The sequence below is a fragment of the Theropithecus gelada genome, chromosome 20 (genome assembly GCF_003255815.1).
Source record: "Theropithecus gelada isolate Dixy chromosome 20, Tgel_1.0, whole genome shotgun sequence".
NCBI classification, from domain to species: domain Eukaryota; kingdom Metazoa; phylum Chordata; class Mammalia; order Primates; family Cercopithecidae; genus Theropithecus; species Theropithecus gelada.
The window spans coordinates 6945322-6973040 of NC_037688.1; the positions used below are offsets into that span (position 1 = coordinate 6945322).

The following is a 27719-nucleotide window of genomic DNA, read 5'->3' on the forward strand; positions in this document are numbered from 1 at the left end:
GAGGGAAACTCTCTGTGTTTCTATATGGAAACTTTCTGCGTTATCTTCTCAATTTTTCTGTAAACCTACAACTGTTCTAAAAAATATAGTCTATTGAAAACAAAATTACTTCCTCCCTGAAATCCTCTGCCTCCCCTGAGATCCCATGGGACTTGGCACCTCTGTCTACTGTGGCACTGACCACATTTGCACATAAATATCCCCAGCAGTTCCTAAGCCTCTGCCACAGCACCATCCCTGCCACTGTTTGAGAAAAGGGGATTGCATTTTCTGAGAACTGCTTTGAAGACAACAACCTGTGCTTGCTTGCAGATGTCCTGGTCTGTTCCTGAAATAGCCTTTCCTACTTCCTGTCACCAACTCCAAGGACACTGCTGTCTCCATTAGGGGACTCAGGTGTCCCATGTGGACTGATACCTTCCCTTCAGAGGCCAGGGATCACTTTGGCCCATTCCAAGATGAAGCTCCAGGACCAGAATCCAGTTAAGCTCCCTCCCCTTTTGTCCAACTGCTCTCCACCTCCTCTCTGGGGCTCAGGGACCCTCTCTGCCTCAGTGGTGATCAGTTGCTTAGAATAAGGAATGCCAGCTTTAGTTGGGATTGTTTTCCCCACCTGAAGCAGTTAAGAGGTTCTATTTTTAAAGCCCTGGGTTTCTGTCTGTCTCGCTCAGAGGGTGGCTGGTGCTCCAGGACTCTGCTCAGGAGAAATGCTCCATCTTTTGCTCTTCTCTCTCTCCTCAGCTTTTATGCCATCGCCAATATCATCCTCCCCCTGGTGCTATCAGGGAAGAGGGGCTCGTAATTCTTCCAGGGAAGGCATTAGAAAGAAAGAAATTAAGTTCAATCAAAGTGTCAGGCCTGAATTGTTTGTGTGTGGAGGTGCAGGTGAGAGGAGCTTAATAAGATCACCTCTGTGCCTCAGTCTTCCCCTAGCTTCTCTCCCCACCCCCACCCCACCATACTGTAGGCCCTTGACCTTCATTAGGTGACCAGAGAGGTTAATCAAATAAACTAGTCCCAATCCTCTATCAGAAGCCAATCACAGCAGCAGTCTCAAGGGGATAGACTTGGCTACAGGAACACACATACACACACACTCACACAACACATACACACACATGCACATACACAGGTATATACATATACACACACATATACATACACACATACACATATGCATACACATACATGCACACACGTACACACACACATACATACACATACACACAAATACACACAAACACACATACACATACAAACACATACACACACGCACACACACACAGAGCAACCACTGAAGTCTTTGTCACACAACAACACGGGCTAAGACCCAACTGTCTTGGTGTCCCCCTCAGCCAGCTCATCTCTGCCAAGGCTTCTTGACCCACTTTAACGCTGGTGAGGCTGAAGTCTATTCTTTCAGCTCAGACCTGTCCTCTGGCCTCCAGACCCTGATATCTTGCTGTCTGTTTGCCATTAACATGTAATACCTCAAAGGAACCTCGAATTCCACATGTCCTCACTGACCTCACTTCCCCTCCCTACCATTTAGTTCTTCCCTGAAGGAGTGGCAGTGTATAACATAACCAGAAATCTCAGAGAAACCAGAGACCACGCTCCATGCCTCTCTCCCTGCGCTGCATCCTAATCCATCACTAAATCCTCAGGATTTAGCTCCTAGATAGGTCTCAAATCCATCTAGTGTTCTCTAACCTCACTGTCACAGCTGTAGTCCACCTGCCTTTATCCCTGAGCCTGGTGACCATCACAGCCTCTCCAGCATCTGCCTGCTTCCATTCCTGTTCCCTTCCAGGCCATCCCCTTCCCCACAGGCCCCATGGTGTTCTATAGATGTACAGACAATTGTAGCACTCCTCTACTTTAAATGTCCCCACAGGGGCCCATTGCTCTCAGAATGAAGGCCTAAATCTTCACCCTGGCCTGCCAGGACTTCCACGATCTGACTCCTGCAGCTCTCCAGCCTCATCCTGACCTCCATCCCGCCCTTACTTTTGGGGCAACACTGTCCCTTCCTCAGTCTTTCCAGTGCTTCCACAGATTCACAATATTTTCCACCCTAGGGGTGTTGCCCATGCTGTTCTTTCTGCCTGGAATGTTCTCTCCCCACCCAATCTTGGCCTACCTAATTCCTAACTTCAAATCTCAGCTCAATGTCACACTCCCTGAGAGCTCATTGTTCTTCATGTAGGCATTTACTCCACCGTATTTATAACTCTTTGCAATTACGTAACAGTATTATTATTGAATTAAGGAGTACCTACTAGCTTGAGGGCAGGGACTGTGTCTGGTTCATGCTGTAGTCTAGGCCCCTGGAACCACATCTGGCTCATTGTAAGGGTTCAATAGCTGCTTTTTTTTGGTTCCTTTTTTCTTTCTTTTTTTAAATTATACTTTAAATTCTGGAGTGCATGTGCAGAACATGCAGTTTTGTTACTTAGGTATACATGTGTCATGGTGGTTTGCTGCACCCATCAACCTGTCACCTAAATTAGGTATTTCCCCTAATATTATCCCTCCCCTAGTCTCCTACTCCCCAATAGGCCCCAGTGTGTGATGTTTCCCTCCCTGTGTCCATGTTTTCTCATTGTTCAACTCTCACTTATAAGTGAGAACATGTGGTGTTTGGTTTTGTGTTCTTGTGACAGTTTGCTGAGAATGATGGTTTCCAGCTTCATTCATGTCCCTACAAAGGACATGAACCCATCCTTTTTTATGGCTGCATAGCATTCCATGGCATATATGTGCCACATTTTTTTTTCTGGTCTATTATTGATGGACATTTGGGTTGGTTCCAAGTCTTTCCTATTGTGAATAGTGCTGCAATAAACATACATGTGCATGTGTCTTTATAATAGAATGATTTATAATCCTTTGGGTATATACCCAGTAATGGGATGGCTGGGTCATATGGTATTTCTAGTTCTAGATCCTTGAGGAATCACCACACTGTCTTCCACAATGGCTGAACTAATTTACACTCCCACCAACAGTGTAAAAATGCCCCTATTTCTCCACATCCTCTCCAGCATCTGTTGTTTCCTGACGTTAGAATGGCAATCATTAAAAATGGCTGCTTTTCTATAAAAACATGGGTCTTCCTAAGAACTCTGACAAGTAGGATTTTATTATCCTCCTTCATATCTGGCTCAGAAATACTCTACAACTTGCCCAGGTCACACAACTGTTTGTAACAGAGACAAGCTTTGAACAAGACCTAGATGCCTATAAAGCCATGCTCCTGATCAGTATTTATACTGCCTTGTCCCTCTTCGTTCATGGGACCTATGGGCCAGGTATGTCCTGAGACTTCCTTCCTCCTGACCAAACACTACTCATGCAGGGGTAGAGGGTAACGAACCCCACAGAGCCAGGGTGTGGAGGTCAAGACATATACAAATCCCATGGAGAAAGCGCTTGCCTTATTGGCCACCCAGCATATCACCATATGTGCACATCTTTCGTTGGTCTTATGAATAATAACTAACATTTACTACAAATGGCCAAAAAACATATGAAAAATGCTCAACATCACTAATGATCAGGGAAATGCAAATCAAAACCACAATGTGATGCCAACTTACTCCTGCAAGAACGGCCATAATCAAAAAATCAAGAAATAGTAGATGTTGGCATGGATGTGGTGAACAGGGAACATTTCTACACCGCTGATGGGAATCTAAACTAGTACAACCACTGTGGAAAACAGTGTGTAGATTTCTTAAAGAACTAAAAGTAGAACTACCATTTGATCCAGCAGTCCCACAGTTGGGTATCTACCTGAGGAAAAGAAGTCATTATATGAAAAAAAAAAAAAATACTTGCATGTACATGTTTATAGCAGCACAATTTGCAATTGCAAAAATGTGGAACCGACCCAAGTGCCCATCACACAGCAAGCGGATAAAGAAACTGTGGTACATATATACAGTGGAATAGTACTCAGCTATAAAAATGAATGAATTAATGACATTCACAGCAACCTGGATGAGACTGAAGACTATTATTCTAAGTGAAGTGACCCAGAAATGGAAAACCAAACATCATATGTTCTCACTCATAAGTGGGGGCTAAGCTATGAGGATGCAAAGGCATAAGAATGACATAATGGACTTTGGGGACACAGGAGAAAAAGGTGGGAAGGGAGTGAGGGGTAAAAGGCTACAAATTGGGTTCAGTGTATACTGCTCGGGTGATGGGTGCACCAAAATCTCACAAATCGCCACTAAAGCACTTACTTATGTAACCAAACACCACCTGTTCCCCAATAACCTACAGAAATAAAAAAATTAAGAATAATAACTAACATTTGCTGGGTGCCTACTGTGTGCCTTGCACTGTTTTAAGTGTCTCACATATTCCTTTAATTAAGCCTCACCACCATCTGAAGATGTGGTCATTATTATTATCTCCATTTTCAGAGAAGAAAACTGAGGCCCACACAAAAGAGTAAATAACTTACTGAAAGCTACACAGCTGATCAGGGCAGAGCAGCTGGCAGAATACAAACCCAGACAGGCTATGCCTCAAAAGCCCACATTTTCAGCCATCACTTCAACCAGAGGAGCTTACTTGGCTCTGCTGTCTACAGCTTTGAACAATCAAGATGCCCAGTCTGCCCCTAGATGAAGCTATCTGGGTTTGTGTCCCAGCTCTGCCCTGATCAGCTGTGTAGCTTTCAGCAAGTTATTTATTTTTTGTGTGTGGGCCTCAGTATTCTCACGTGAAAAATGAAGAGTCCTCTCTCCAGGGACATTAAATGTTAAGTCTAGTGACACAAGAATAAAAATCACATCGTTGATGCATCCTGAAGGTGGGATTCCAAAGGCACTGTCATCTGTTCCTGTCTCCTAGAACCCCCAGCTTAGAGCTGTCCTCCTGCTCCCTGTCTTTTCCTGAGCCCACTTCTTTAGCCTTCACTTCAATGTTGTGTGCCTTCTGAGGGCATAGGAAGAAATTCCTTTTCTGCCTTAAATAGCCAATTTCTGTTCTTTGCAACTAGAGTCCTCATGGAACTCCCAGTTGAGGCTCAAATCATAGACTATGGCCTTTGATGTTCTATGGCAGGTTTCCTTACACTTGGAAATTAAGCCAACATTCTAACAAAAAAAGAGGGCGGCAGGGAGCTCAGTGCCCGTCACAGGGAAACTCAAGGAGGTGGTGGAGAGTGGACAGGGGCCTCCTAGACCATGAGGAGGATCAGAGATGCACAGCCCAGGAATGGGTGTGAGAAAGGCAAGAAGGTGGATGCTCACATTCAAGGGGGCAAGCAGATCCAAGAGTGGCCACGGGCAGGGAAGGACAGCAGACAAGGTGGCTTTGGCAGTGTTAAGGGCCAAATCCAAATGACAAGAGTCAGATGGGCAGGCTCTCCAGCAGCTACAGTTTATATAAGGGCCTTTGTGAAGCCGCCTTCATCATCGGTGCAGAAGCCAGCCAGAAACACAGTGTGCAGCAATGGGCTGTCACCATTAAGGCAGAAAGTGAAGGATGCAATAACCACATAGCCTGCCTCCCAGGCATCCTATGGAGAGGTGAACATGTTAGCCAGTACAGGCAGGATGCCCCTTTCTCCTGCAAAATGCACTGATGCTAATTACACTTCTCAGATGAACTCCTCAGTATTACAGATGTAACATCATTTGTATAATCAAATTTCACTATAGGAAATAATAAGTAACCCCATTTCCCTCCCACATTCCACTCCACCCTGAAAACCACACACAATCAGAGGGAAAGATGAGATGCTGATTCAGCAGATGTTGATTCACTACCTCTATGCCATCACCCACGCCAGGTGTTGGGAGCACTTGTTTACAAAACCAGGCTGCAAATCAAAATCACACATAGGACTTGTAAAACTGCAGAGGGTCCAGACCCAGCCCAGAGGTACTGGATCAGAATAGTAGGAGGAGGAGCCAGCAGGTGCACTTCACACAAGCTACTGGGTGAAGCTACTGGGTGAACAGTAGATGAGGCCAAAGATTTAGTGAGGTAAGGTGGGATGTGGGACAGATCATAAAGGGCCATGACAAATAGCTTAAATTTTATTGTAAATGAGTAGGAAACCCATTCAGAAGTTTAGCAGAGGAGTGCCATGATCTGACTCACATGCTGTGGCTGCAGTGGGGAGAATAGATGTAGGGCAAGACAGCAGGCCAGGAGACAAATGAGGGACTGCCATTGTCCAAGGGGGAGGTGATGGTGGCCTGGATCAGCTGACTTTTGGGTTTATTTTAAACATAGAGCAGATATGACTTTGGGGATGGATTGGATATCAAGTATGAAAGAGTAAGAGGAGTTCAGGATGATGCCAGAGTGTTTGGTCTGGGCTACCAGAAACATGGAGTTACCATTAACTGAGAAGGAAAAGACTTTGACAGGAGCAGCTTTGGAGACCAAAGACCAGGGGCTCCATTTTAAACATGTTATATCTGAGATACATGTTAGCCATGTGAGTGAATATGTGGAGTGAAGAGTTGGGTATCAGAGTCTAGGGTCAGGATTGAGGCTGGGTGGTCCTTTAACTTCCTGTGCTATTTTTCAGTTTTCATTTCAAATCCTCCTCCTCCTCCTCCTTCTACACACACACACACACACACACAATCCTTGAGGCTTAAATGAAGTGGACTCCACTCTCTAATGTGATGAGGGGGATATGACTTAGACCACCAGTCCGAACCTGCATTGCCTTTCCATAAAAATGGATTTAGAGATTGGCATGAGATTCATTCACAATTTCTTCCACAAAAGATTCCTTTTCTTATGTGGAAAAAAGACACATTTGTGACATAATTAAATAACAATACCAGGGTGCATGAGCATGAGAACTTTTCAAAGACTTTTGGGATGGAGAATTTGAAGCAGAGACAATGAAAGGGTTGGAGCTTCTGCAGCTATATTGTGACTGTGAGGAGTGAAAACTGAGTGCATGAGAGACAGAGACCAGGCGTGAGTGATCAAGTTATGTCTACAGTGATCTTTGTCTTTCATACTTACTTTTCTGTTATATGAGCCACCAGTAAATTCTCTTCCAAAAGAAAAAAAACCTTCCAGGTCCACTATAACTCATCTGTGGACTGGTATTTGGAAATAACTATGGTCTATATATGGTCCTATGCCATCACAACTCAAGCGTGGTGTGCAAACTCGTAACTTGGGAGCTTGTTAGTATCAGGAAATCTCCGGCCCTAGCCCATATCGAAGGAATGAGAATCTTCCTCTTAATGAGGTCTCCAGATGATCTGTATGCATGAATAAGCATTATTAGGCCACAAGGAGCTTGGGCTCTTCTGCAGAAAAAAAGACACATTTGTGATATAATTAAATAACAATGCCAGGGTGCATAAGCATTGGCAAAATTGCCTTGGGAGCAACAGTAATAACAACTACTATTTACTGTGCACTAACTCTGGGAAAGAGCTGCCCATCTCACTATCAGTTGGCTCCAGAGCAATGCAAAGAAATACCAGCTGACTAATGGTATGGGATCCAGCTATAGCTGGCATACAACTGTGAGCAAAGAAGAGCCTTTGGAGCATGCTTCAGGAGGCTTCTCACAATTCTAACAAAGACCAAGACATGCTCAAAATTGTGTTACACCATTCAGTAAAGTACAGACATTTGCTTTTGAACCCCTGTGGAAATTCTAGTTCCCATTTTCATAGGTAATGACTTATCAATCCTAATAGAACTAGACATTACTGCTCGATTCATTTTAACAGATGAGGAAACCAAAGCCCAGAGATGTTAAGCTCTCCACCTAAAGTCACACAGCCAGGAAGTAGCCAAGCTCACATGCATTCCCCTTCTTTAGTAACACCTGCTCCCGGGTAAGGCTACCTCTTCTCAACTCCATCTCCACCCCCACCTGGCTCCATGCTTGGCCAATTAGCTCATTTCTTTTTCTGTGACCATAGATATTGGTTCTGGGAATGTACATGACTTAGAGTTGGTTGAATATCCATCAACCGTGGAATTTTTGCTGGCACTGTAGGGGAGAAAAGTGCTCGTTTCCTAATGGGGAAACTAGGCAAGGAGAATGTGAGCTTGTTATTGCTGGAGTCAAATTGTCACAATTAGGGACCTAGAAATAGGCCTGCATGTGTGAAAAAGGGCTGATTTCTGATGATGTATTTAAGCACCTGGATTCAGCCATACCTGAATTCAACACTCCTTGGATTTTTCGGTTCTGGGAGCGAGTAAATTATTTTGGGAGGGTGGTACTAAAGTCAGTTTGAGCTGAGTTTCAGTCATCTGTACCCACAAGAGTCCTGAGTACAGTTATAAAGTCAGTCTTCAAAACTAGCTCTGCTTCAAAGCCTGTTCTCTTAATCAGTGCTTGCTACTCTGCCATATAACAGGGGTGAAATCCAAAGGTCATGAAAATTGAGTTGGACCATGAGGCACTTACTGTGGTGTGGGAGTGGCTTAATGCAAGTGAAATAGACAGTCAAGCCCCAACCCTATTTTCTTATCCTTCTCTGTACTACACTCTCTTCTGCTGGACCGTGGGTGAGGCAGGCTCCCCGCCTGGTTTTTCTACAGGACCTGCAGAGCAGAGCTGCTGCTGGGCAGGCACGCAGCGATTCTGAGGTCAGCACTGTCGAACCAATGTTTTGATTGGCAACTCCAGGCCACCTGGGTATTTCTGTGGTGGATATTTTATAGTCTGAGGATAAGTATCTTTTCTCAGCAGCTTTAGACTCACATTGCTGCTATTTCTGCCCCCATTGTTCCCTTCTCCCATCTTGGGGAGAGTCACGAAGCTGCTTCTGTCTCGTGCATGACCCTTCAGGCCTCTCTCTCAACCCTGAGTCCTCACCTCACCACCCACTTCTGCTCCGTGTTGAGCAACAGCTTCAGGAATGACATCCAGGCTGCTTTTCACCTCTGCCCCAGACCAAAGCCCCTCTGCTCCTTGTTCTCTGTTTCCTACTTGCAGGATAACTTCTGCAAGAAAAAATTCAATAATTCACAGCTAACTTCAGTTTTCCCTAGCCCAATCACATGTTAGAGCTGAATTATGCAATTTTAACAGCAGATATTAACAAGGAAAAGGCCCATTTATTGGGCATGTGGCTAGGACACCAGTTTTCCAGCTCCATCCTTGAGCTCACAGCTCCCAGTGCACTTCCCCTCAATATGAAGATGGTTTCTGGTGGGTGACATGTTTAATGGCTGCCATGGACCTCAGCTTCTCCTGAGCTCCTGAGGAGAGGGACTAATGAGGAGATGGCTCTGCTCTGATGGAGCAAAAACCCTGAGCTCTGGGGACTAGGACTGGATGGCTGGTTTGCCATTCCATCATTCATACATGAATCAAGCCCCTACTATTCTAGGCTCTCTTCCAGTCACTGGGAATAAAGTAAGGCACAAGACAGCAAGGTTCCTATCCCCAGAGAGGGAGAGAGGCAGGAAACAAGTGAACAGATAAATGAGCATTTTCCAGGGTCACGACTGCTATAAGGAAAATAAAGCAAAGCAGTATGATAGAGCTCAGTTGGTAGAAGAAGAGGTGTCTCAATATTAGACCGAGTGATCAGGATGGCCTTTCACTGCAAAGGTGACTTTTTAGCTCAGATACAAAAGTAGAGAAGGAAATGGCCACAGCAATAAGTGGGAGATGGAAGAGTATCCTTTGCCCATAAAGGATCGACAGGTGAAAAGATTCTGGGACAGGACACAGCTTGGCATATTCTAGAAACTAACAGAAATCCAGAATGAGCTACTCTGCAATAGAGAAAAACAATAGAGGATGAGGTCTCAGAAATCAGCAGAGGCCCCATCATGGAAGGCTTGGAGGCTACTCTAAGGAGTTTTGGTTCACACTGGATAGTTTTAAGTAGAAGAGTCACTTGGCTTAGTTTACATTTTGAGAAGCTCACTCTGGCAAGTGAAGAAAAAAATGTAAGAAGAGTCCAAAGAAGACTCACAGCCAGGCTCACGCATGTAATCCCAGCACTTTGAGGCAGGTAGATTGCTTGAGGTCAGGAGTTTGAGACTAGCCTGGCCAACACGGTGAAACCCCATCTGTACTCAAAAAAAAAAAAAAAAAAGTAGCCAGGCATGGTGGCACATGACTGTAGTCCCAGGTATTGGGGAGGCTGAGGCAGGAAGGTCATTGGAACCTACAGGCAGAGGCTGCAGTGAGCCGAGATCAAGACACTGCACTCCAGTGGGCAATAGAACTAGACTCCACCCCCCTACCCTCCCCAACTACCACCCCCCAAAAAAAAACAAAAACAAAGAAGACTCCCATCAGATCTCTAACAGCTGGCCATCAATGGCTTTTTCTGTGGGTTGGGGCTACAAGGCAGGATGCTGGTGACAACTTTAAGCTGGAAACGCAGACACAAGACCCTCATTGCTGTCTGCAGAGTCTTGCATTGCATAAACTTCAAGTTAGCATGGGACCCTAGAGGCTGTGTGGTGTCACTCTTCAGGGAACAGACTTGTTTCTGCTCTCAGCCTGGATCCCAACTTTTCATGACAGAGACAGGGACATATTTAGGCAATCAAGGAAAACAGCTGCAAGCTTCACAGCCTCAAAGAGCACCACTGTCACTCAATTTGATGCAGGAGGTTATTGAGGCCCACATGCTGGTGAACCTGCCAAATAAGTCCCCACTTGGGAAGCATCAAAAGCCCAGAAGGGAGGAAGAAAATGCATCAGACACCCAGATGCCACGTGAGGATGAGCTGTGAGTTTGTACCCACAGCTCAATTGGTATTGCTAACATGCCCTCTCCCTCAGCACCTTCAGAATAAGTAAATAATCCATCTACCTGAAATGAACTCCAAAAAGAGAGAAAGAGAGAGAGCATTTGGAACGTTTGCTGAGACCTAAATTGACCAACTTTGATCAAGATGGGTTAGTAAAATAGCAGGCTCCTCATCAGCTGCATTTTAATGCCATATTTGGAGCCACTCAGTCATTATAAAATCATCTGAACTTCTCAGCAGAAGTACACATTGGGGAGTTTATTTTTGAGTCTCTCAGAATACAAAGGAGAGTCTTTCCAATACAAGATCTGGGCAGAGCACACAGCTTCCTTTTAAATGAGGAGGAAGAAAATGTCCAGTTGCCTCTCCTTTGTTAGTAATTCCCTCTTCCCTCTTCGAAAGTTTCCCTGAAAGTGTGCAGTAATTTCTGATGATGGAAGAAAAGGCTCTTGAACCTCACCTGAGTAAGCAGGTTGCTGCTGCTAGCAGAGCATTCCAGAGACCCTTTGTCAGGCTGAACTCCCAGCTGGACACTGGGTCTGAGAAATGTAGGGGGTTGGGGGAGTCTTTGATGTTATTTAGAAGAAACCAGCAGAGCCCACTCCAACTGCATGTTCTGAAGCAGAACCCAAAGCTATGAGGGGATTTCAGAGTTCATTCTGTATCCAGCTAGAACAAAAACCCAGTGACCTTATGGCCATCTGTGAACAAGGAATTACCAGCCCCCTCATTTACCAAGACCCTGTATGTACTTTTTACATCTGACCAGTGTGCCAATATCATGGGAAAGCCTGCTGGTTAGCACCCTCTGACCTTTGTTACCTACCACTATCAGTAAGGTGTCAATGCCCATTAATTGCCACAGGCTGAATGGCTTGATCCTGGATTAAACAACCGATCAACCAATACCAAATCCCATTATTAAATGCTGGTGGGGAAAGGACAGTATCCCTCTCCTTTAAGGAAAATAAAATATGGCCCCTGCCCTCTAAGGTGCCCACAGTATGTTGGGCATGGGGACAAACAGCATACAAAAACAACTCGTGCTATAGAGTTGAATCCGGACAACAGGTACAATGCAATTCCATTCCAAAATAAACATTCAGAGGAACAATGAAGATTTAGAGAGGAGCACAGTACCAAACCTACACCCTAGAATCTCATAGTCCCATGAGTCCCACTTCCAAAGTATTATAAAGGTAATTCTTCATTCATTGAAGAAACGCTTTTCATGCTGACCATATTCCAAACACTGTGCTAGGCACTGAGGACACAGCTATAAACAAGGCAGAGAAGACAGACACCTTTGTGGAGTTCCCAGTCTGGTGGGCCAGGAAGATGCATTCACAATGCAACCAGTAAGCCCTCCATCCATCTGTCTACACAGTCATATGTTCATTTACTCATGCATTCAAGGAACATTGAAAGAGTATTTACTACCTGGCACTGTGCCAGGCATTGGGCACACTGCAGGGAGCCTGCAGATAAGGGCCTGATCCTCTTGGAGCTTAGCATGTAGCAAAGATGTGGTCAGGGCATGATCTGAATAGGAGAGTTCAGGTGGTCAGCAGATGACAAGCTGCTGAGTAGGGGTCAGGGAGGGCTTTGCCAATGAGGTATAGGGTATAGGAACGTGCTCAAATAGAGCACTGAGGTCAGGTTGGAGTCTGCTTAGATGAGACACCCTGACCCCTCACCCTACACCCCTTCCTTGAAGTCTTTGGAGCTTAGCAAGATGAACAAAGATCTCCCTAGGCTCTGGGCTGTGGCCACACAACCGGAAGGCCTCTGCTTAGAATCACGAGGCTCTCCTTCCTGACATCAGCAGCGTTGTGTTTCCTTGCTGCCTCCTAAAGTGCAGGCAGCCTCATCTATGCACAGCAAATCATTTTTTCCAGTGAGAAGACCTAGCAATAAATCCAAATACCAGCCCATACATCTGATTCTGGCCTCTTTCTCATTGTCCCTGCTCACTGCCTTCTCAGGATCACAGCTGGGACTTGCTGGGGACAGGCTGGGCTCAGATTGAAATGGGAAGAGGAGATAAAAAAAACAAGTGCAGGTACCTAGAAAGGTTTCCGTCTCTGCCCAGGATCTGGGAGCGCTTCCATTTCAGCATTGTTCCTGTTAGTGATATAGGGGGTGGGGAGACGGGAGGGACTGAGAGGTCCAGGAAGTCCCCTGAAGGGCACTTTCATTGGCTGTGTCCATATCCTGCAACTGTGCCAGACACAGTTTGGGTTAGCTCATGACATGATCACAGGCCACCTGCTCTGTGCCAGGCACTGTGTAGGTAGCACAGGACCAGGCAAGATGAGGAAGACACAGTTCTCACTCTGAAGGGCTCACCCTCTGAAGGGACACAGACATGCCAACAGAGCTCTTGGTCTGATGGGAGAGTCTACAGACACGCAGAGAACATTCATCCACAGTGGTCGATGCAAATATACAAGCAAAGGGACGAAGAGGAAAGATATTTAGGGGGTAAAATCTCCTATGCTTGTGGTTGATGTGGGTGAGGATGGGATCAGTATGCAGGAACAAGAAAGAACACAGGGTCCTTTTCCTACATCCACCATTCAGGTTCACTTGCTCTCTGGTTTCAGTTTTCACATATGTTTGATGCCGCTGGGATTACCCACATGTTCCCCTACGTCCTGTTTCTGTGATTGTGGGATATGCCAAGTGTTGATCGCTCCTTGGTATTGCTGGTTTTATTCAGCACCTACTATGTGTCAGGCAGTGGTGAGCACTTTCTGGACCTTTTAGCATAGTCTTCACGACTACCCAGTTGTGAAGGCATTATTGTTCCCATTTGAAATGCGAGGACGCTAAGGCTCTCCGGGAGTGCGTATGTATCCGCTATGCAAAAAGATTGAGAGATCTTTGCAAATGCCCCTGGGCAATCCCACCCCAACCCCCGCCTTTTTTGTTTGTTTGTTTTTTGTTTTCTTGTTTTGTTTTTTTCTCCGTGGAATTAGCTCAAAGGGAGCTGTGCCTGAACTTTGGTTCCGGGGCACCACTGCCCCCCTGCCCACTTTCCCACCCAGAATCAGTATTAGGTTTCAATGTTTTGTTTGAAAGCCTGTTGAGGTGATTAGGCCCAGCACCTGCGGGAGACAGGTGGCTGGACACCAAGATGAAGGCTTAAACTCACCCACACTGATCATAAAAGTAAGACCGCCTGGAAGTAGCACTAGACGTCTTCTAGCCCATCTCTCGCATTTGTGAGTTGAAAAAAAGTAAGGCTGGGATTCGGGGAGTATTCTAAGGTCTCATATGAAGCCAGAGGCCAAGTGCAGCGCACACGTCTGCAGTTCAGGGTCTTTCGCCTTCCACTGAGTCCGCCCCGCCCCAGGACCCAACCTGAAACCTGTGGGAGAGTCCCACGCCTTCCCTCCGCCCCGCACTATCCCCTACTACCACCCCATTAAGGCAACAATTAAGGCGCGGGGTGAGGCTCCCTCTCCATCTGGGTAATTATGTTCTCATTAAGAGCGGATGCGCCCGGTCTCTGAGCATTAGCTCTCCAGAGCAGCTTGAAAGGCGCGCTCCCAGCTCGGCTTATGGTGGAAGCTGCGGCCGGGGAGCAAGCGAGCTGGGGGGCCGGTGCGTGGCCCAGCGCAACCCAGCAGAGACCACAGTGATCACCCTCGGCTCCTCACCTGCGCGGCTCCCGGGCCGCTTAGCGCGGTGTGGAGAACCCGGGCGGAGAAGGTCTGGGCTCGTTGGGTCCTAGAAGCCTCCCTGAGTTCCACTCACCGTACCTTTAAGCCTGGCTGGGTGCCAGAAACGCTGCGCAGAATAAGACACAGCCTCTGCCCTGGGAGAATTGGCGGGGTGCGGGAAGGGAGGAGGCAGGCTGGTAAGAGAGGCCACACTCCAAAGAGGGAGGCTGGAGAAGAAAGGCATGAAAGGCTTCCGGGAGGAGGTGACCAAGGTGACCTGGGCTGGGGAGGAGCCTTCGGGACCAGGGTAAGGCTGAATGAAGGGGTGGCTTTGGAACCCCTACAGGCTTTGTTCTGAAGGGGTTTATTTTAGATGAAAGCAAGAGGCGGGCCCCAGATCCAGAAGGGCCCAAAGGATTCTAAGCATGAAAGGATGCCACTGTGAGGTATGGGTTTCCGAATGGGTCCCCTCCCTAACCTCTGGCTGGGGGAAGGAAGGTAGTCTCTACCTAGTGCTCCTCCTCTTCCATCTCTCTCAGTCTTCAAGTCTCTGGTTCCCTTCCGGCTGAAGCCCAGTGCTCAGAAGATGGCTCCCCTGCCTCTAGCAGAAGTAACACTCACCTCACCTTTACCCCAGAAGTGAGGGAGGTGGCCCAACCACACCTGCCAGGACCCTAAGGACTCAAACCTCTAGGTCCCTGGGGAGAGCTATCCACAGCCCCACTCAGGCCACCGGTAGGCTCAGGCCTGGCAGTAAGGGTAGTTTGGGAGACATGGAGCCCCACATCTCCCCAGGCCCTCTGGGGTGGGGATGCCAGGTTAGCAGGCTAAGCGCTGTGTGGGCTCTCTCTGCCCCCATGGAACCCACACAGTAAGAGACAAGCTCAGCCCCAGATGTCTCCCTTCCCAACCAGCACAAAACAAGGCCTGGTTGGAAGGTGCGGAAGGGGTGTTGAACCTCGGGGAAGCAATGCCTGTATTGTGTGGATAGAACCTCCTCCCAGAGCAAGCAGCCTTTCAGCTGGACTTCTTGGGTCCTCAGCAGGATAGGACTTTGCAAACTGGAGGAGAGAAGGGGTGCTTCAACTTCAATCAGGAACAGCAAGTGTGGAGGCATAAAGACAACAATGGGAGGTGGAATCATCAGATGGCAAGGGAAGGGGTCAGCAGGTGGAGAAAGAAGAGGGAGGCTAGAGCCCAATTAAGAAGGTTCTCCAATGCTAGGTTCGGACATTGTGGGAGGCAGGAATCCTTTCCCAGGAAGGAGGTCTCCTGAGCTACAGCAGAATCAAAGGAAAACCAACCCCTCTTCTTCCAATTTGGGGACAATTTGCTCCCACTGTACTCACCTTCCAGGCTCCAGAGCTGGGGCTCAGAAGTGAGTCCCAGTTCCGGGAGACACAGGCTTCCCCTGGCCTGCACCCTAGCCCAAGGCCTAGTACTCAGGAGCTGCCACTTGGCAGCCAGGTAAGCACAGGCTGCAGCCAGGACTCACTCACCCAGGCAAAAGAATCTGCAGACTCCCAGTCTGGGAGCAGAGGGGGGCTGGATCCACAGAGCAGGAGGAACTCTGAGAGGTGTTTAGATTTCTCCCTGTCTTTATATAAATGGGCAACTTTAGTGCCTGAGAGCGGACTTGCCAAAGTCACTCCACTGGGACACAGCCTGGTGACCCCACAGAACAGGCAGCCACGGAAACCAGAACCCTGGTGGTTCTCGCCCTCAGAAAGAGAGTTGACCCACCCACCTGCAGCCCGGGGAGCGCCAAAGCGTTCAGGGGCAGCTTCCTCGAGCGGTGGCTCTCCAACCTTTGCGGCCCTAGAGCCACGAGCTTACACTCACCCACTGACTATAGGGTCTCCACAAGCCCGAAGGGCTGGCCCTGCAATGGCAGAGCTGCTGGGTGGAGCTAGTTTCGCTGCCAAAGGCTCCAACTGTCTCCGACCTCTCCTTCCCAACCAGGAGACTTCGGAAAAAGCGCGTCTCTTTATTAAAAACAGTTTTTCTTTAAATCCCTTTAAGGTCCCTTATTTCTTCTCATTCCCACTTCCCTGGGGCCTGACAGGGTAGAAGGGAAACTGTTGGGCAGAAACAGAAAAGTACTCGGGTCCACTCCTCACTCGCGAGTCCCTATCTATCTCTGCGGGTCCCGGAGCCACTGGGTTGGAAGGGCTCCCGCTATAGCTGCTCCGCAGCTTACCGGATTGCATGCGGAGAAGAAACGGGCCTGGGTTTCAACAGAAGCCCGGTGCTCCGTGAATTTCTAACTCGAACCAGCCGCTGGGATAAATCCGAGAAACGTTGCTTATTGTGCTATTACTAACTCTCCCTTCTCCCCATGCCCCTAAAGGAAATAAAATTCATTACTGAATATTGGGCCAGGAAAAAGTTTCTTTGAAAGGAACCACAACTGCAGGGGACCACCCGGCTGCAGCTCCCAGCTCCTGGCCCTTCGCCCCAGGATGCCCACTCGCTCCGGCTCCCGACCTCCCCGCTGCCGAAGCAACTGGGTCAGCCTTCCAGACTTAAAACGAAGTCGTTTATTTCAATTTTGCTTTCACATTATGTTCCGATACAATTAAAACTCCTGGACGAACCTCTTGAATAAAGTCCTGTGAATGAGCGGAATCATAGGTCCTGGGCGCCCGAGTATGCGGCGGGTGGACTCCGGATTCAGAGGCGGTGTATAAAACATACGCTGCTTCGGGAACTGCAGGGCGGACGCGGTGGGAGACATCCGGGGACAGAAGGCGTGAGGAGTCTGCCGCCCCAGGTAGAGTGGTTTGGGTCCTCAAACTGGAACTATTCCTGATGCATTTGGAACGCAAAGAAAAAAAATCAAACTTCGCTCCCGGGTCGGCGGCCGCGCCTGGCCAAGGAAGATTTCGGCCACGTTTCTTACGTTTGCGTCAAAGCTGTAAACACAGGCGAATGCAGTGCTGGCCCCTGGCCTGGCACAGGAAGGAGCGCAAGGCTGGCTTTGCGAGGAAGCCCTCGCGCCCAGGCCTTTCTATGGTTGCGTTCCCCCAAGTCTCCTGCCCTTCAGAACCTCGCCCTTTGGCACCCCCGACCCCCAACCTCCCAGCTGGGGAAGATGAGGAGTTTAGAAAGCTGTTTCAGAAAAATAAAAGTCCCGCTTCGACTTTATTAGATTAAAGCAAAATTAAATCTTGGCTATTCACACGTATGTTACAGAGGAAGAGGAAGCGTCCCGAAGAAGCTCCTTGGCGTTTCGTTGAGCCGCAGAGCACGACGGCATTGACAAGCATCAGAACATCAAGCAGCCTTAGATTTCACGATCACTCCGAGTAGGACATAGAAATACGGAAACACAGCCAGTTTCCACTGGCAAGAGTTCTTCGTGTACAAATGATATATATTTATATTTTTTTAAACCAGTCACCACTAAGGTGAGTCCTTTCTCTGCTAACAAGCAGCCGAGGACACTAAGTATCTTCAGCTAATTAACTTGAGCAGTGTTTTAAGAAGAGCAACACTTGCCAAATTAAAACTACCTTCCCCATCCAAAACAAAACAAAACAAAACAACAACAACAAAACTTACCCCCTCTCCAAACTGAAAAAAAAGGTTGGGGGCGGGGAATATATTAGATTTCAGTAGGCAGAAGGATTCAGAGGGGGCTAGGGAGAAAGATTTGAGATTATGTAGTGAAATACAAAGTTTCTTTAAATAAATTGCAGGGAACATGAAGTTGGGGGATAAGAAACAATGACAAGGCCGTCTCTTTCTTGATTACTGCAACTGGAATGGGGGAGGCGAGTTTATTTTTGGAAACGGGAGTGCGCAGAGCTAAGCGAAATTTATGTCTCCTAATAAGGAAATGGACAAAGTTGTCTCACCGCTGGCGCGCACCTTTTTACCCAGATACAGTTAGAGAACATGTAGGAAGTTTCAAGTCGTGCTGCTTTCTCTCCCTCTTAATTTCAGCCTCTTTTTCACTCCCCTTTCTGCCTTCGCCCTCTCCCCGCCTCCCTTCAGGCTATGAGCCAGTCAGAGAGGAAACACGAGGAATCCGGAGAAGGTCGAGTACTTCCAGCCCCCCATCAAGTTTCCCCGCTCCAGCTTGAGGTATGCTCGGTCGCCTTTCTCCATTTGGATTAGGACTCCGTTGCTGGCGGCCTCCCGGGTCACGTCCTGGTCACCAGCGAAGGCTGAAATCACCGGCCACCCGTTTAGCATGAGGCTCACCTGAGAAAGAGAAAGGCCCGCTTCAGAGGCGCAACCTAGGCAGGCACCGAAGCCGCGGTGGAGCGAACCTTCCCCCTGCTTGGCTAACAGCCTGTAAGACCTGGAAGCACGGAGAGGTGGTGGTGGCGGGGGGCGGGGGCGAATGGTGGAAAACGGGCCTTGGAGCTTACTACTGAGGCTCCAGTGGGGCGAAAGACCACACATCTGGGTGACAGGAAGGGTCTGTCCCCAAAACGGGAGTTGCTCTTATTCCAGTTTCTCAAATGAGCGCGCCAAGGGAATCTCGACTGCGCTCTGTGATCCAATTTAATAAACCCATGAGGTGGCTCTAGCGCCCTGAGACCTTTGACCTCTCTCCCGTTTCCCCTCAGCCTCAAAAAACAAAGAACAAACAAAAAAGCCGCAGCAACTCAGGCTCCCTCCGGCGCTACCGGAAAAACAAAACCGAACAAACAAAAAGCCCCTAATCCCTCCTGGACCCAGTTGCCAAGACACAGTGGAGAAGCCACTGTGATTTCTGATTAGAAATCTCGCACCGAGCGGCACAATGTATTTTCTCCCCAAACCACGGGCTCAATTCCAGCCCCCATCCAGCCGCGCCCGCCACCGCCTGGTTTTGCCCTTGTGGTGGCACCGTCAGCCAAGGGCCTCGCGCCCTCTCCCCAGCTGTGCGTCCCGCCTCTCTCGGCGCCCAAAGGAAACCTGGACACCTCTGGGGACCCTAAGAGCCGGCGAGTGCTTGCTGGGACACGGCTGGAGCCGGGAAAGAGTAGCACTACGCCCCCTCCTTCCCTTCTCTCTCCACCCCTCACCCCCCGGGGCTAAATGCTGCTAGCTCAAAAACCCAGAGTCCGCACGGGGTGGGGATGGGGGCAAGTGGGAGAAAACGGGGGCCCTGTCCGTGGTGCTGAAGACAAGCATCCAAGTCCGGGAAGGCTCCCCAAGCGGCAGCTGTCTGGGGCGCTAACAACAGCAGTTACAAGGAAGTCCCTGCAATCCAGGGAACCCTTCGGAGGGGCCCGGAAGGTGGAAGCAGAAAATTCTGTCTCTGGAGGGATGGAGCTGGATCCCAAGAGCCAGAGACAGGGAAAGCAGAGGGCAGTTGAAGCCACAGAACTGAGAGGCCCCGCTATCTGTCCCTCCAAGCAGCCCGAAGTACATGCAGCCGCCACTTCTGCCTACCACCTCCGGACAGCCCGAGCACCCCTGCGGCCAGTAACCCCGCTACGGGGCCAGGGCCCGCCCCGAGGCGGCGGCTGACCTGTATGGTCTGTCTGTTGTAGACTTTTACCACGTGGAAGTTAAAACTGTAGATCCCTTTGCGCGGGGCGATGAAAGTGCTGCGTTCTGAATCAAAGTTGCTCCCAATGTTCACTAGTACCTATAACGAGACGGGAACGAAGGGGAGTGGGCAGCAATCGGTCCCGGACTGTCGTCCCCGCGCCTCCGCAGAGCCCTTGCAGAGGACCGGGCATCGGTCTTCCATCCACCCCTCCCTCACCAGCCCAATCTGCACGCCGCGGGAGGAAGAATCTCTCACCTGGTCGAAGTAGATGATCATGGTGCGATTACTCATCTCGGACGGCTCGTGGTTGGTGCTCCTGATGGCAGAGAAAGCCACCTTGGCGCTGCCGGAGCGCACAGAGATGCCCAGGGCTGTGCCCGTAGGGTCGGACGTGGGGTTGGAGTCGCACACCACCAGGCACTTGCCCTCCAGCACGATGGGCTCCGTCTCATTCTGCCCGCGGGCCGGGCCCGCCAGCCACGCAGCCCCCAGCAGCAGCAGCTCTACGGCGCCCAGCATCGCGCCTCCGGCGCCCACCCCGCCCCCCACCCCCGGGGCTGCTCGCGCCAGCCGCCCCCCCCCGTCCCAGTCCCTCTCCGAAGCCCCCTCCTCAGCTCCGTGCGCAGCTCCGCCGCCGCCGCTCTGGACACTACAGCTCTTCCTCGCACTCCGGGACGAGCGTCCCCTCCGCGCTGTGTTCCCGGAGCCCCGCCCGGGCCTCAGGGGTGCCGCGGCTGCCCAGCCGCACTTGGATGCATAGCCGCTGCTGCTCGGTCCCACTGCTGCCGCCGCCTCCTGCCCGCACCCGCCGCTGCCGCCGCCGCCGCCGCTCTGAATTATTGATGCAGCCAGCGCTGCAGCCGGAGCGGGCGGAGAGCGCGCGCCGGGCACAAAGGCGCGGACAGCGGCCTAGACCCGCCCCCGGCGCCTCCCGGCCCGCCTCCCTCAGAGGCCCTGCCCCGCCCCGGCCGAGGCCCCGCCCCCCAGCCAATCCTGACGCGCCGCGCTCCCCACCGAGCCAATGACGGCGCTGTCCGCGCGCGGCCACCTGACCCCGGGCGCCGTTGTTATTAGGCTCGGCAAGGCGGGCGGCGCGCGGCAGCAGGGTTGGGCTCTGGCCGGGAGTCGACGAAGGGAGCGCGGGCGCGCGCCCGCGTCCGCGCACCGAAGGTCCGCCGCGGCCGGTCACTTTCTCGCCTCCCGCCTCGATCCTGTTCCACCCCCCTCGGCCCTCCCGCCCGCCCCCGCTGCTCGGCCCTCACGCCCGCCCCCGCTGCTCGGCCCTCAGGTAGGAGGAGGCGCGCGCCGGGGTCGGGAGTGGAATCGCTAGAGGCCGCGAGTCGCCCGCCCGCCTGTGGGCGCGCCGGGTGGGAGGGGAGCGCCTCCCAGCGGGCGCGGGCGGGAGGGCAGCCGGCGCGCTGGGCGAGTCTAGCGCAGGGTCTCGGCGGCGGGGCTGCAGGGCGCGTGCGCGCGCGGCGGGGCAGGGCCTGCGCGGCTTGGAGTGGGCGCACGTGGTACCCGGGAGCTACTAGGCAAGCACTCGCGGCGCCGGGCGTCTCCGCGTCCCTCTGCTCCAGCAGGCGGCCGCGACGGTGGAGCTTGGCCTCTCGCTCTCTCCCGCCTCCCGCAGCGACTGCTCTGCTCTGCCAGGCGCGGAGGTCGGATCGAGAGGTCATTCATTCATTTCTTAATTTGTTCACTTATTCAGGAGAGATCACTGAACCCGTACGGAGTACCGGGTACTGGGCCGGGCGCTGAGGACGCGGGGCTAAGCGAAAGCAGCTGAGGCCCGCCTTCGTGCCCCTTAAAATCCAGCGTGCGGGGCGGCAACGAGCACTGCTTTTCTGTTTTGCACTTAAAATTTGCATTTTGCATCTGTACTTTTTATTTACTGTGCACCCTTCCGGCGTGCTTTATGCACCCGTGCCTGCACCTCCTAGCCTTGAGTGTAGAACACCAGATGGGCGATTTTTCGAGAATAATTTTTACCCTAAGTGGATTTTCGTGCCACGCGTGGACTTGGAACTACACACACGTAGTCAAAAATGTGAAAGTCAAAATGCAGCTTTGCCAAGTGGCAGGGAGAAAGGAGAGCTGCGAAGATGGGGAGAGGAAGGGAGCGCTCCAGGCGTTACAGGCCGAGTGCGGGAGATTTAGCCCTGCAGGATGAACGCGGGCTGGTAGCCGGGCGGCGGGAGGGCGGGCGGACCTGTCCGTCAAGTACAAAGCAGAAACGCGGCTCCGGACCCCAGGCAGAGGCCGGCTGGAACATTTACCACCGGCTCCCGGCGCTCCGGTCCCCACTGGGCGACCTTGAACCTGGCGTGATCAGTGGAGTCAGCGCAGCCTCGGGAGCTGGAGAGACGCGGGGCGCCGGCGGAGTGCTCCTGCCTTGGGCCTCGGGGCTAGCCTCTGGTCCGGCCTGCCGGCCGCCCCCAGGGTACGCTCTCCCCCACGCGGGTACACCAGCTTTGGGATCGCCAGCAGCCATGTCTCTGCTTCTAGATCTCTTTTTTTTCTTTAAGACTTAGTTGATAGCTGTTTAAGGAATTATGTAGAGGAAGTCTCACCTCCGACCGCCGCCTCCGTTGAGCACGGCCGGGGTCACTGGGTGGGCCAGGAGGAAAGGAAGGGGCGAGGAGGAAGCAGCAATTTTACTTTAAATAAATATGACACAAAAATACTTTTTCAACTCAGATCTTTCTGAGACATCCCCAGAAAGCGTTGCCAGCTGTGATTACACCTAATGTGAGAGCATGAACTAATTTAAGAGGTGAGAGCTGAATAATGAGGCAGCGTCCCGTGTAGCGGCCAAGACTGGCGGCTCTGGCAGCGTGCTGGAGGGGACCGGGAGGGGCACCCTTGTAGAACCAGCCCCTGGTGCCCCGGGGTCTTCTCAGTGCCCTAGCGCTGCGTTGTCAGTCACTCCACAGAGATTTACTGGGTGCCTCCTGAATGCCGGGTTGCAATCAAGAGCAAGAGATGGGGCGAGTGAAAGAGCCTGTTTTCAGGAGCTCACGGAGCAGGGTTACGATTACTCAGAGGGAGGTGGTGGCCAGCCTCTCCCTCTTCTCTTCATGCTGAGGCTCTGGTGGGCAGTGCCCAAGTCTGAACTGCCATCTGTATGCCAGTGGTTACCCATCTTGTATTTCCAGTCTTAGCCTCTCTCTGGTCCAGACTTGTCATTCTAAGGGCCCTGTTTCACTGACTCACACTGTCTCCTCCCTCCCTGCCTTCCACACTCAGCCCTTCCTTTTTCCCTTTCCCACTGACAACAGCTGCACCCACCCAGAGCTGAAAACTCTCAAGAACCCCATGTCTAACCTAACTCCCTCTCTATGCCCTGTTGCTTGAGCCATTCTCATTAGGCTGATTGTTAGGAGTTCATTATCTCCTAATTTTTCATCCAGGAATTGAAGAATCACCTCCTGCCTCTCCCATATAGTGTTTATTCTTTCATTTGATGATATCTGTTAAGTGCCCTGAGATATGTAACCTCCACTTCCCTCCCATATAAGTGAGATTTCACATTGATTGCTCCCTTGGCTTTCCCCATCGCTTGTCCACATAGTATGTGTTCAAAATAATGAACATTAATTTAATGTTAATAGACATGTGCTTTTTTGAATTGTGAGGATTAAATGAAATCATGTGTCTAGGGAGGAAAATCCATTAGAAACCTCAAAAGCAGTCATGTTTATTTTTGCTATTGTCACATTGTTAGAGTCAGAATTCTTTTAGCTGCAAGTGACAAAACCGACTCAAACTGGCTTAAGGACTTTACTTGGTTGATGCAAAAAGCCTCGGGTTAGGTCCTGCCATTTAAGGTAGGGCTGGATCCCTCAATCCGGGTTACCAGGATCTGTTTTCTAGTTGTGGCTTCATTTTCAAACAAGTTGTTTCCATATGATAGCCTCCTAGAAGGTACTACCAGCTTAGTCCTAGCAAGAAAAAAGAGTACTTATTCTTCAATATTTGCAGCAGAAGTCCCAGGTCTGTCCTTATGAAGGCAGTTTGAGTCGCTTGCTCTTCTCTGAACGTGGAGAAGGGACAGTTTAGATAACTGAAGTTGGATTCAGGTGCATCCCCTGGAATGGGGTTTGGCATTAACTTCACGTGGTCTAGAATAAAGGGGTTCTCCAAAGGAAAATTAGGGTAGGAATGCTGAGCAAGCAGAACCAACAGATGTCTACTTTAGTCCTTCCCAAAGGGTGAGCTGCAATACATTGCACACCATCAGAATGGTGATGAAGACAGATACAGTAGCCAAGACAATAGATGTGCGTTTGTCATGGTCTTTTTCAGTCTTCAAGACCTCAGCTAAACATGAAGTCAACCACTCACTATGATGTTATTTGAGGTTTAGCTTTGAAGTGTAAATGTACCACAAATAGTAGAGCCAGATAAATATAAATAAATAATGTTAACAGTCGACTCTAAAAGATTTCTTTGGTAACATTCTGTTGGAATTGGTTTCTATGTTTTCATTTGTTAGGTTCCTGGAAAGTGAAAATTTCATTTCTTTGTGGACAGGCACCTAAAACATCTCATAATTCATCAATTAATGAAAAGCAAATGAAAATTTGAGAGAGATATTCTGAAGAATAAAAGGATCAAGTTGGGTCATTTCTAAAATGTAAGACTATAAGGTTTCACTTGCTAAGGCTATTGAGGGGTTGAATTATTGGTAAATTATTATAGAACCGCTTCTCTGAGGCTTTTAAAAGTGATGTGTTACAGAGCTTTAGGGAACTGCAAGTTTGCAGATAAAGAATTTGTACTGTTAACTGTTCTATACTTCACCTGCTGCTTTAAATGTGGCCTTATATTTTGAAGTCAAACATTTATTTTCTCTTATTGCGTTCTGAATTTCCTACTACAATGCATTTTGAGAAATGAATATAACAGCAGTCTTGATAGATGCCATATTCATGGCAACTCTGTCCACCCCCGACACCACACCCTGGAAAAAAACCAACTCTCTATTGTTGGAATGAGACAACATTTGCAGGAAAAGGGAACCATTTTCTCACAGGATATAGAACAAATTCATCCTTTTATTAAATCAAAATGGATTCTCTAATGTTTATACGTATCATATAGGATTTCATCTCTTTCAGTCTTGGTTCAAAGGCCCAGACAGAACCATTCCCTAGTATTTAGTCCATTTGCTCATAAGGCAAAAGAGAAAAGCTACTTTGTTCTGAAGGGTGTTAGATTTAGGATTTCAAGGTTATTTCAGATTAATGCCTGGAACTAGACTATAAAATGCAGGAAAGATTCTAAGTTGTTCAAAGATGAAATATCTTAACTTTCACCAAAATCTCTGTCTTCTGGGTATATATGTATATTTTTTGCCTGTCCAGATTTATTTTAAATACAGTATTTTTGCTGTTTACATTTTTTAAAGTTACATTTCAAAATTGTTTGTAATTGGACACTTTCATAAAATGTAGGAAAATGCAGTTTTACTTTTTAATGAAGGACAGGTCTGTTGATAACATTTTGATTCTTAAAATTATTTTTATCTTATAAAAATGAAACAGTGCATTTAAAGTGTCTTCAGCTCTTATGTTAATACCAAATTATACATTTTCTTAGCCCATGTTCAGGAGAGACAATATATCTTCCAAATTAAGAGATGCTGGCACCATTTTTAAAACAAGGCCTTGAATCTGCTGTGGTATGTGCTGGTAGGAATTTTGTATGAAGCTGTTATTGAAGTAGATGACATTAAGGTCAAAGGGAAAAAAAGAAAACAGAAAATAATGTAATCCTACAGAGCTGCTCTTGAGAGAAAAACCACATAGGTAACATCAAACACTAGCTGGAATCTTTCCAAGAAGTAATTATCTGTGTGCTGTTTGCGGTGGTTGATTATGGGGACAAACCAAGGTTTAGCCAATTCAGCAAACATTTATGGAGTGCCTGCAATGTGCATGTCACTGTTTTAGGGCCTGTGCCTACTGTAAAGATGACCCACACATGATGTCTGCCTTGCCGGAGTTGGTGTTTAGCGATAATAAGAGATGCATACCTGAAAAGCCTATTTAAGACTCTTCCAGTTCTACAAAGAAGGCTTCTTGAAAGTGGTAGGTTTAATTATTCCTTGGATTTATTTACATTTATCCTATAATCAGAAGATATACAAAACAGACTCATGCATATATAAAATCAATAGATTAGAAAGCACTTAAATATGTCAGGTATTTATTTCAAATGTATTTGGCATTTATCAAAGAAACAGTAAGTGCTGTCATCCATGGGTGGCTGGATTAACATGTGGGACTACTTATCACTGATTTTGTTAGGGATCTTAGGGAAATTCCTGGATCTTATATTCACTGGCAATTGTATAAATACTTCCCACAGCTCAGAGACCTAACAGGATGGGGTCTTAGAGAAACATCTGTTGAGCCACAGACGTCTTTGTTACCAGAAGGAAAATGAAAGAAGGAATTTAAATACAGCTTGAAGAGAGGAAAATGCATGGGAAATGGGGCTGAGAGGGCAGCTATTTTTTAAAAAATTTATTAAATGGAAAAATCCCCAAATGTTATTTCCGGTAGATTTCTTAGAAATTAGGTCAGAGAAGCATGCTCAGTCTTCTCACCCTTATCAGGCCTCAGTGACAGGTATTTGAACAACTGAGCCCCTAATGTGCATGATCCCCCACCCCTGAGCCAGTCTCTGCCCTCCTCTTCCCTCCTGTTGCCCCTGGAAGCTGATCACCACCAACTGGCCTCTGGGAGGATTTGGCCAATGGAAGGCACTGGCAGAGGGAGGAAAGTGAGGTTAGGATATTTCTTCCTGCTGTCTCCCTGCTTCCCTGCAGAGAGTGTGAAGAAATGACCCTGAAAAGTATCTGGCAGAGGATTCTTCTTTCAGGATGGTGCTTCCTGCTCAGCAGCCCATCCTCCTCCCTTAGGCTCAAGCTCTCACTACAGTATCACTCCTTCCTCCTCCATCTTTAGGGAGAGGTTTGCCAGTTGGTGGGTTCTAAGCATATCTCATTGATTCCCTCTGACCCTGCCAACACCTCTGTAGGTTGTCCCTTCATTAAAATCTTTCCATTTGAACTATCTGAGTTTAATTCCATTTCCTTCTGGCATCTCAGTGATACATGGTATCAGTATAAAATCTCGCTTCACCTTCAGAACCAACAGATTTGAGACATTTTATCCTCTGTGGAACCATTAGTTATTTCATCATTTGTTGTATCAGAAAAAAAAAAAAAGGAATGCAAATCATTCTTACAAATTCAGATTTTCATATTACCAATGTTCCATATTTTAAACAAAACTGTTCATCTTAAGTTTTAAAAATTAACTACTGGAATAGTTAAAGAATCTGAATGTAATTATGTAGCTTTCATAATATTAAAGTAAAAATACTAAAAGAAGTATTTCTTTTTTTTTTTTCTTTTTTTTTTTTTTTTTTTTTTTTGAGACGGAGTCTCGCTCTGTCGCCCAGGCTGGAGTGCAGTGGCCGGATCTCTGTTCACTACAAGCTCCGCCTCCCAGGTTCCCGCCATTCTCCTGCCTCAGCCTCCCGAGTAGCTGGGACTACAGGCGCCCGCCACCTCGCCCGGCTAGTTTTTTGTATTTTTTAGTAAAGACGGGGTTTCACCGTGTTAGCCAGGATGGTCTTGATCTCCTGACCTCGTGATCCGCCCATCTCGGCCTCCCAAAGTGCTGGGATTACGGGCTTGAGCCACCGCGCCCGGCCAAAGAAGTATTTCTTAAAGAAGCAAATGCTCGATCTCCAAGTAAATTTTATTCTCTGCTCTTCCAGTATAAGAATACGCTAATATC

General features: G+C 48.7%; 1 protein-coding gene across 1 annotated transcript; it reads right to left on the reverse strand.

Moving 5' to 3' along the window:
* Positions 1–17536: 17536 nt before the first annotated feature.
* On the reverse strand, positions 17537–20767 carry CBLN1 (cerebellin 1 precursor). The gene is made up of 3 exons (XM_025370825.1): positions 20161–20767; positions 19882–20001; positions 17537–18620 (listed from the first exon to the last, which is right to left on the reverse strand). Exons 1-3 carry the CDS (start codon positions 20422–20424, stop codon positions 18423–18425), a joined length of 582 nt encoding a protein of 193 aa, XP_025226610.1. The 5' UTR covers positions 20425–20767; the 3' UTR covers positions 17537–18422.
* Positions 20768–27719: the final 6952 nt, after the last annotated feature.

Bases quoted from the DNA above. Each gene is read 5' to 3' on its own strand.
- CBLN1 (XM_025370825.1), bottom strand. From the start codon at position 20,424: ATGCTGGGCGCCGTAGAGCTGCTGCTGCTGGGGGCTGCGTGGCTGGCG. The intron at 20,002-20,160 runs GTGAGAGATTCT...GTCTCGTTATAG, and splicing joins TGATCATCTACTTCGACCAG to GTACTAGTGAACATTGGGAG. The intron at 18,621-19,881 runs GTCAGCCGCCGC...TCTCTTTCTCAG, and splicing joins ACAACAGACAGACCATACAG to GTGAGCCTCATGCTAAACGG.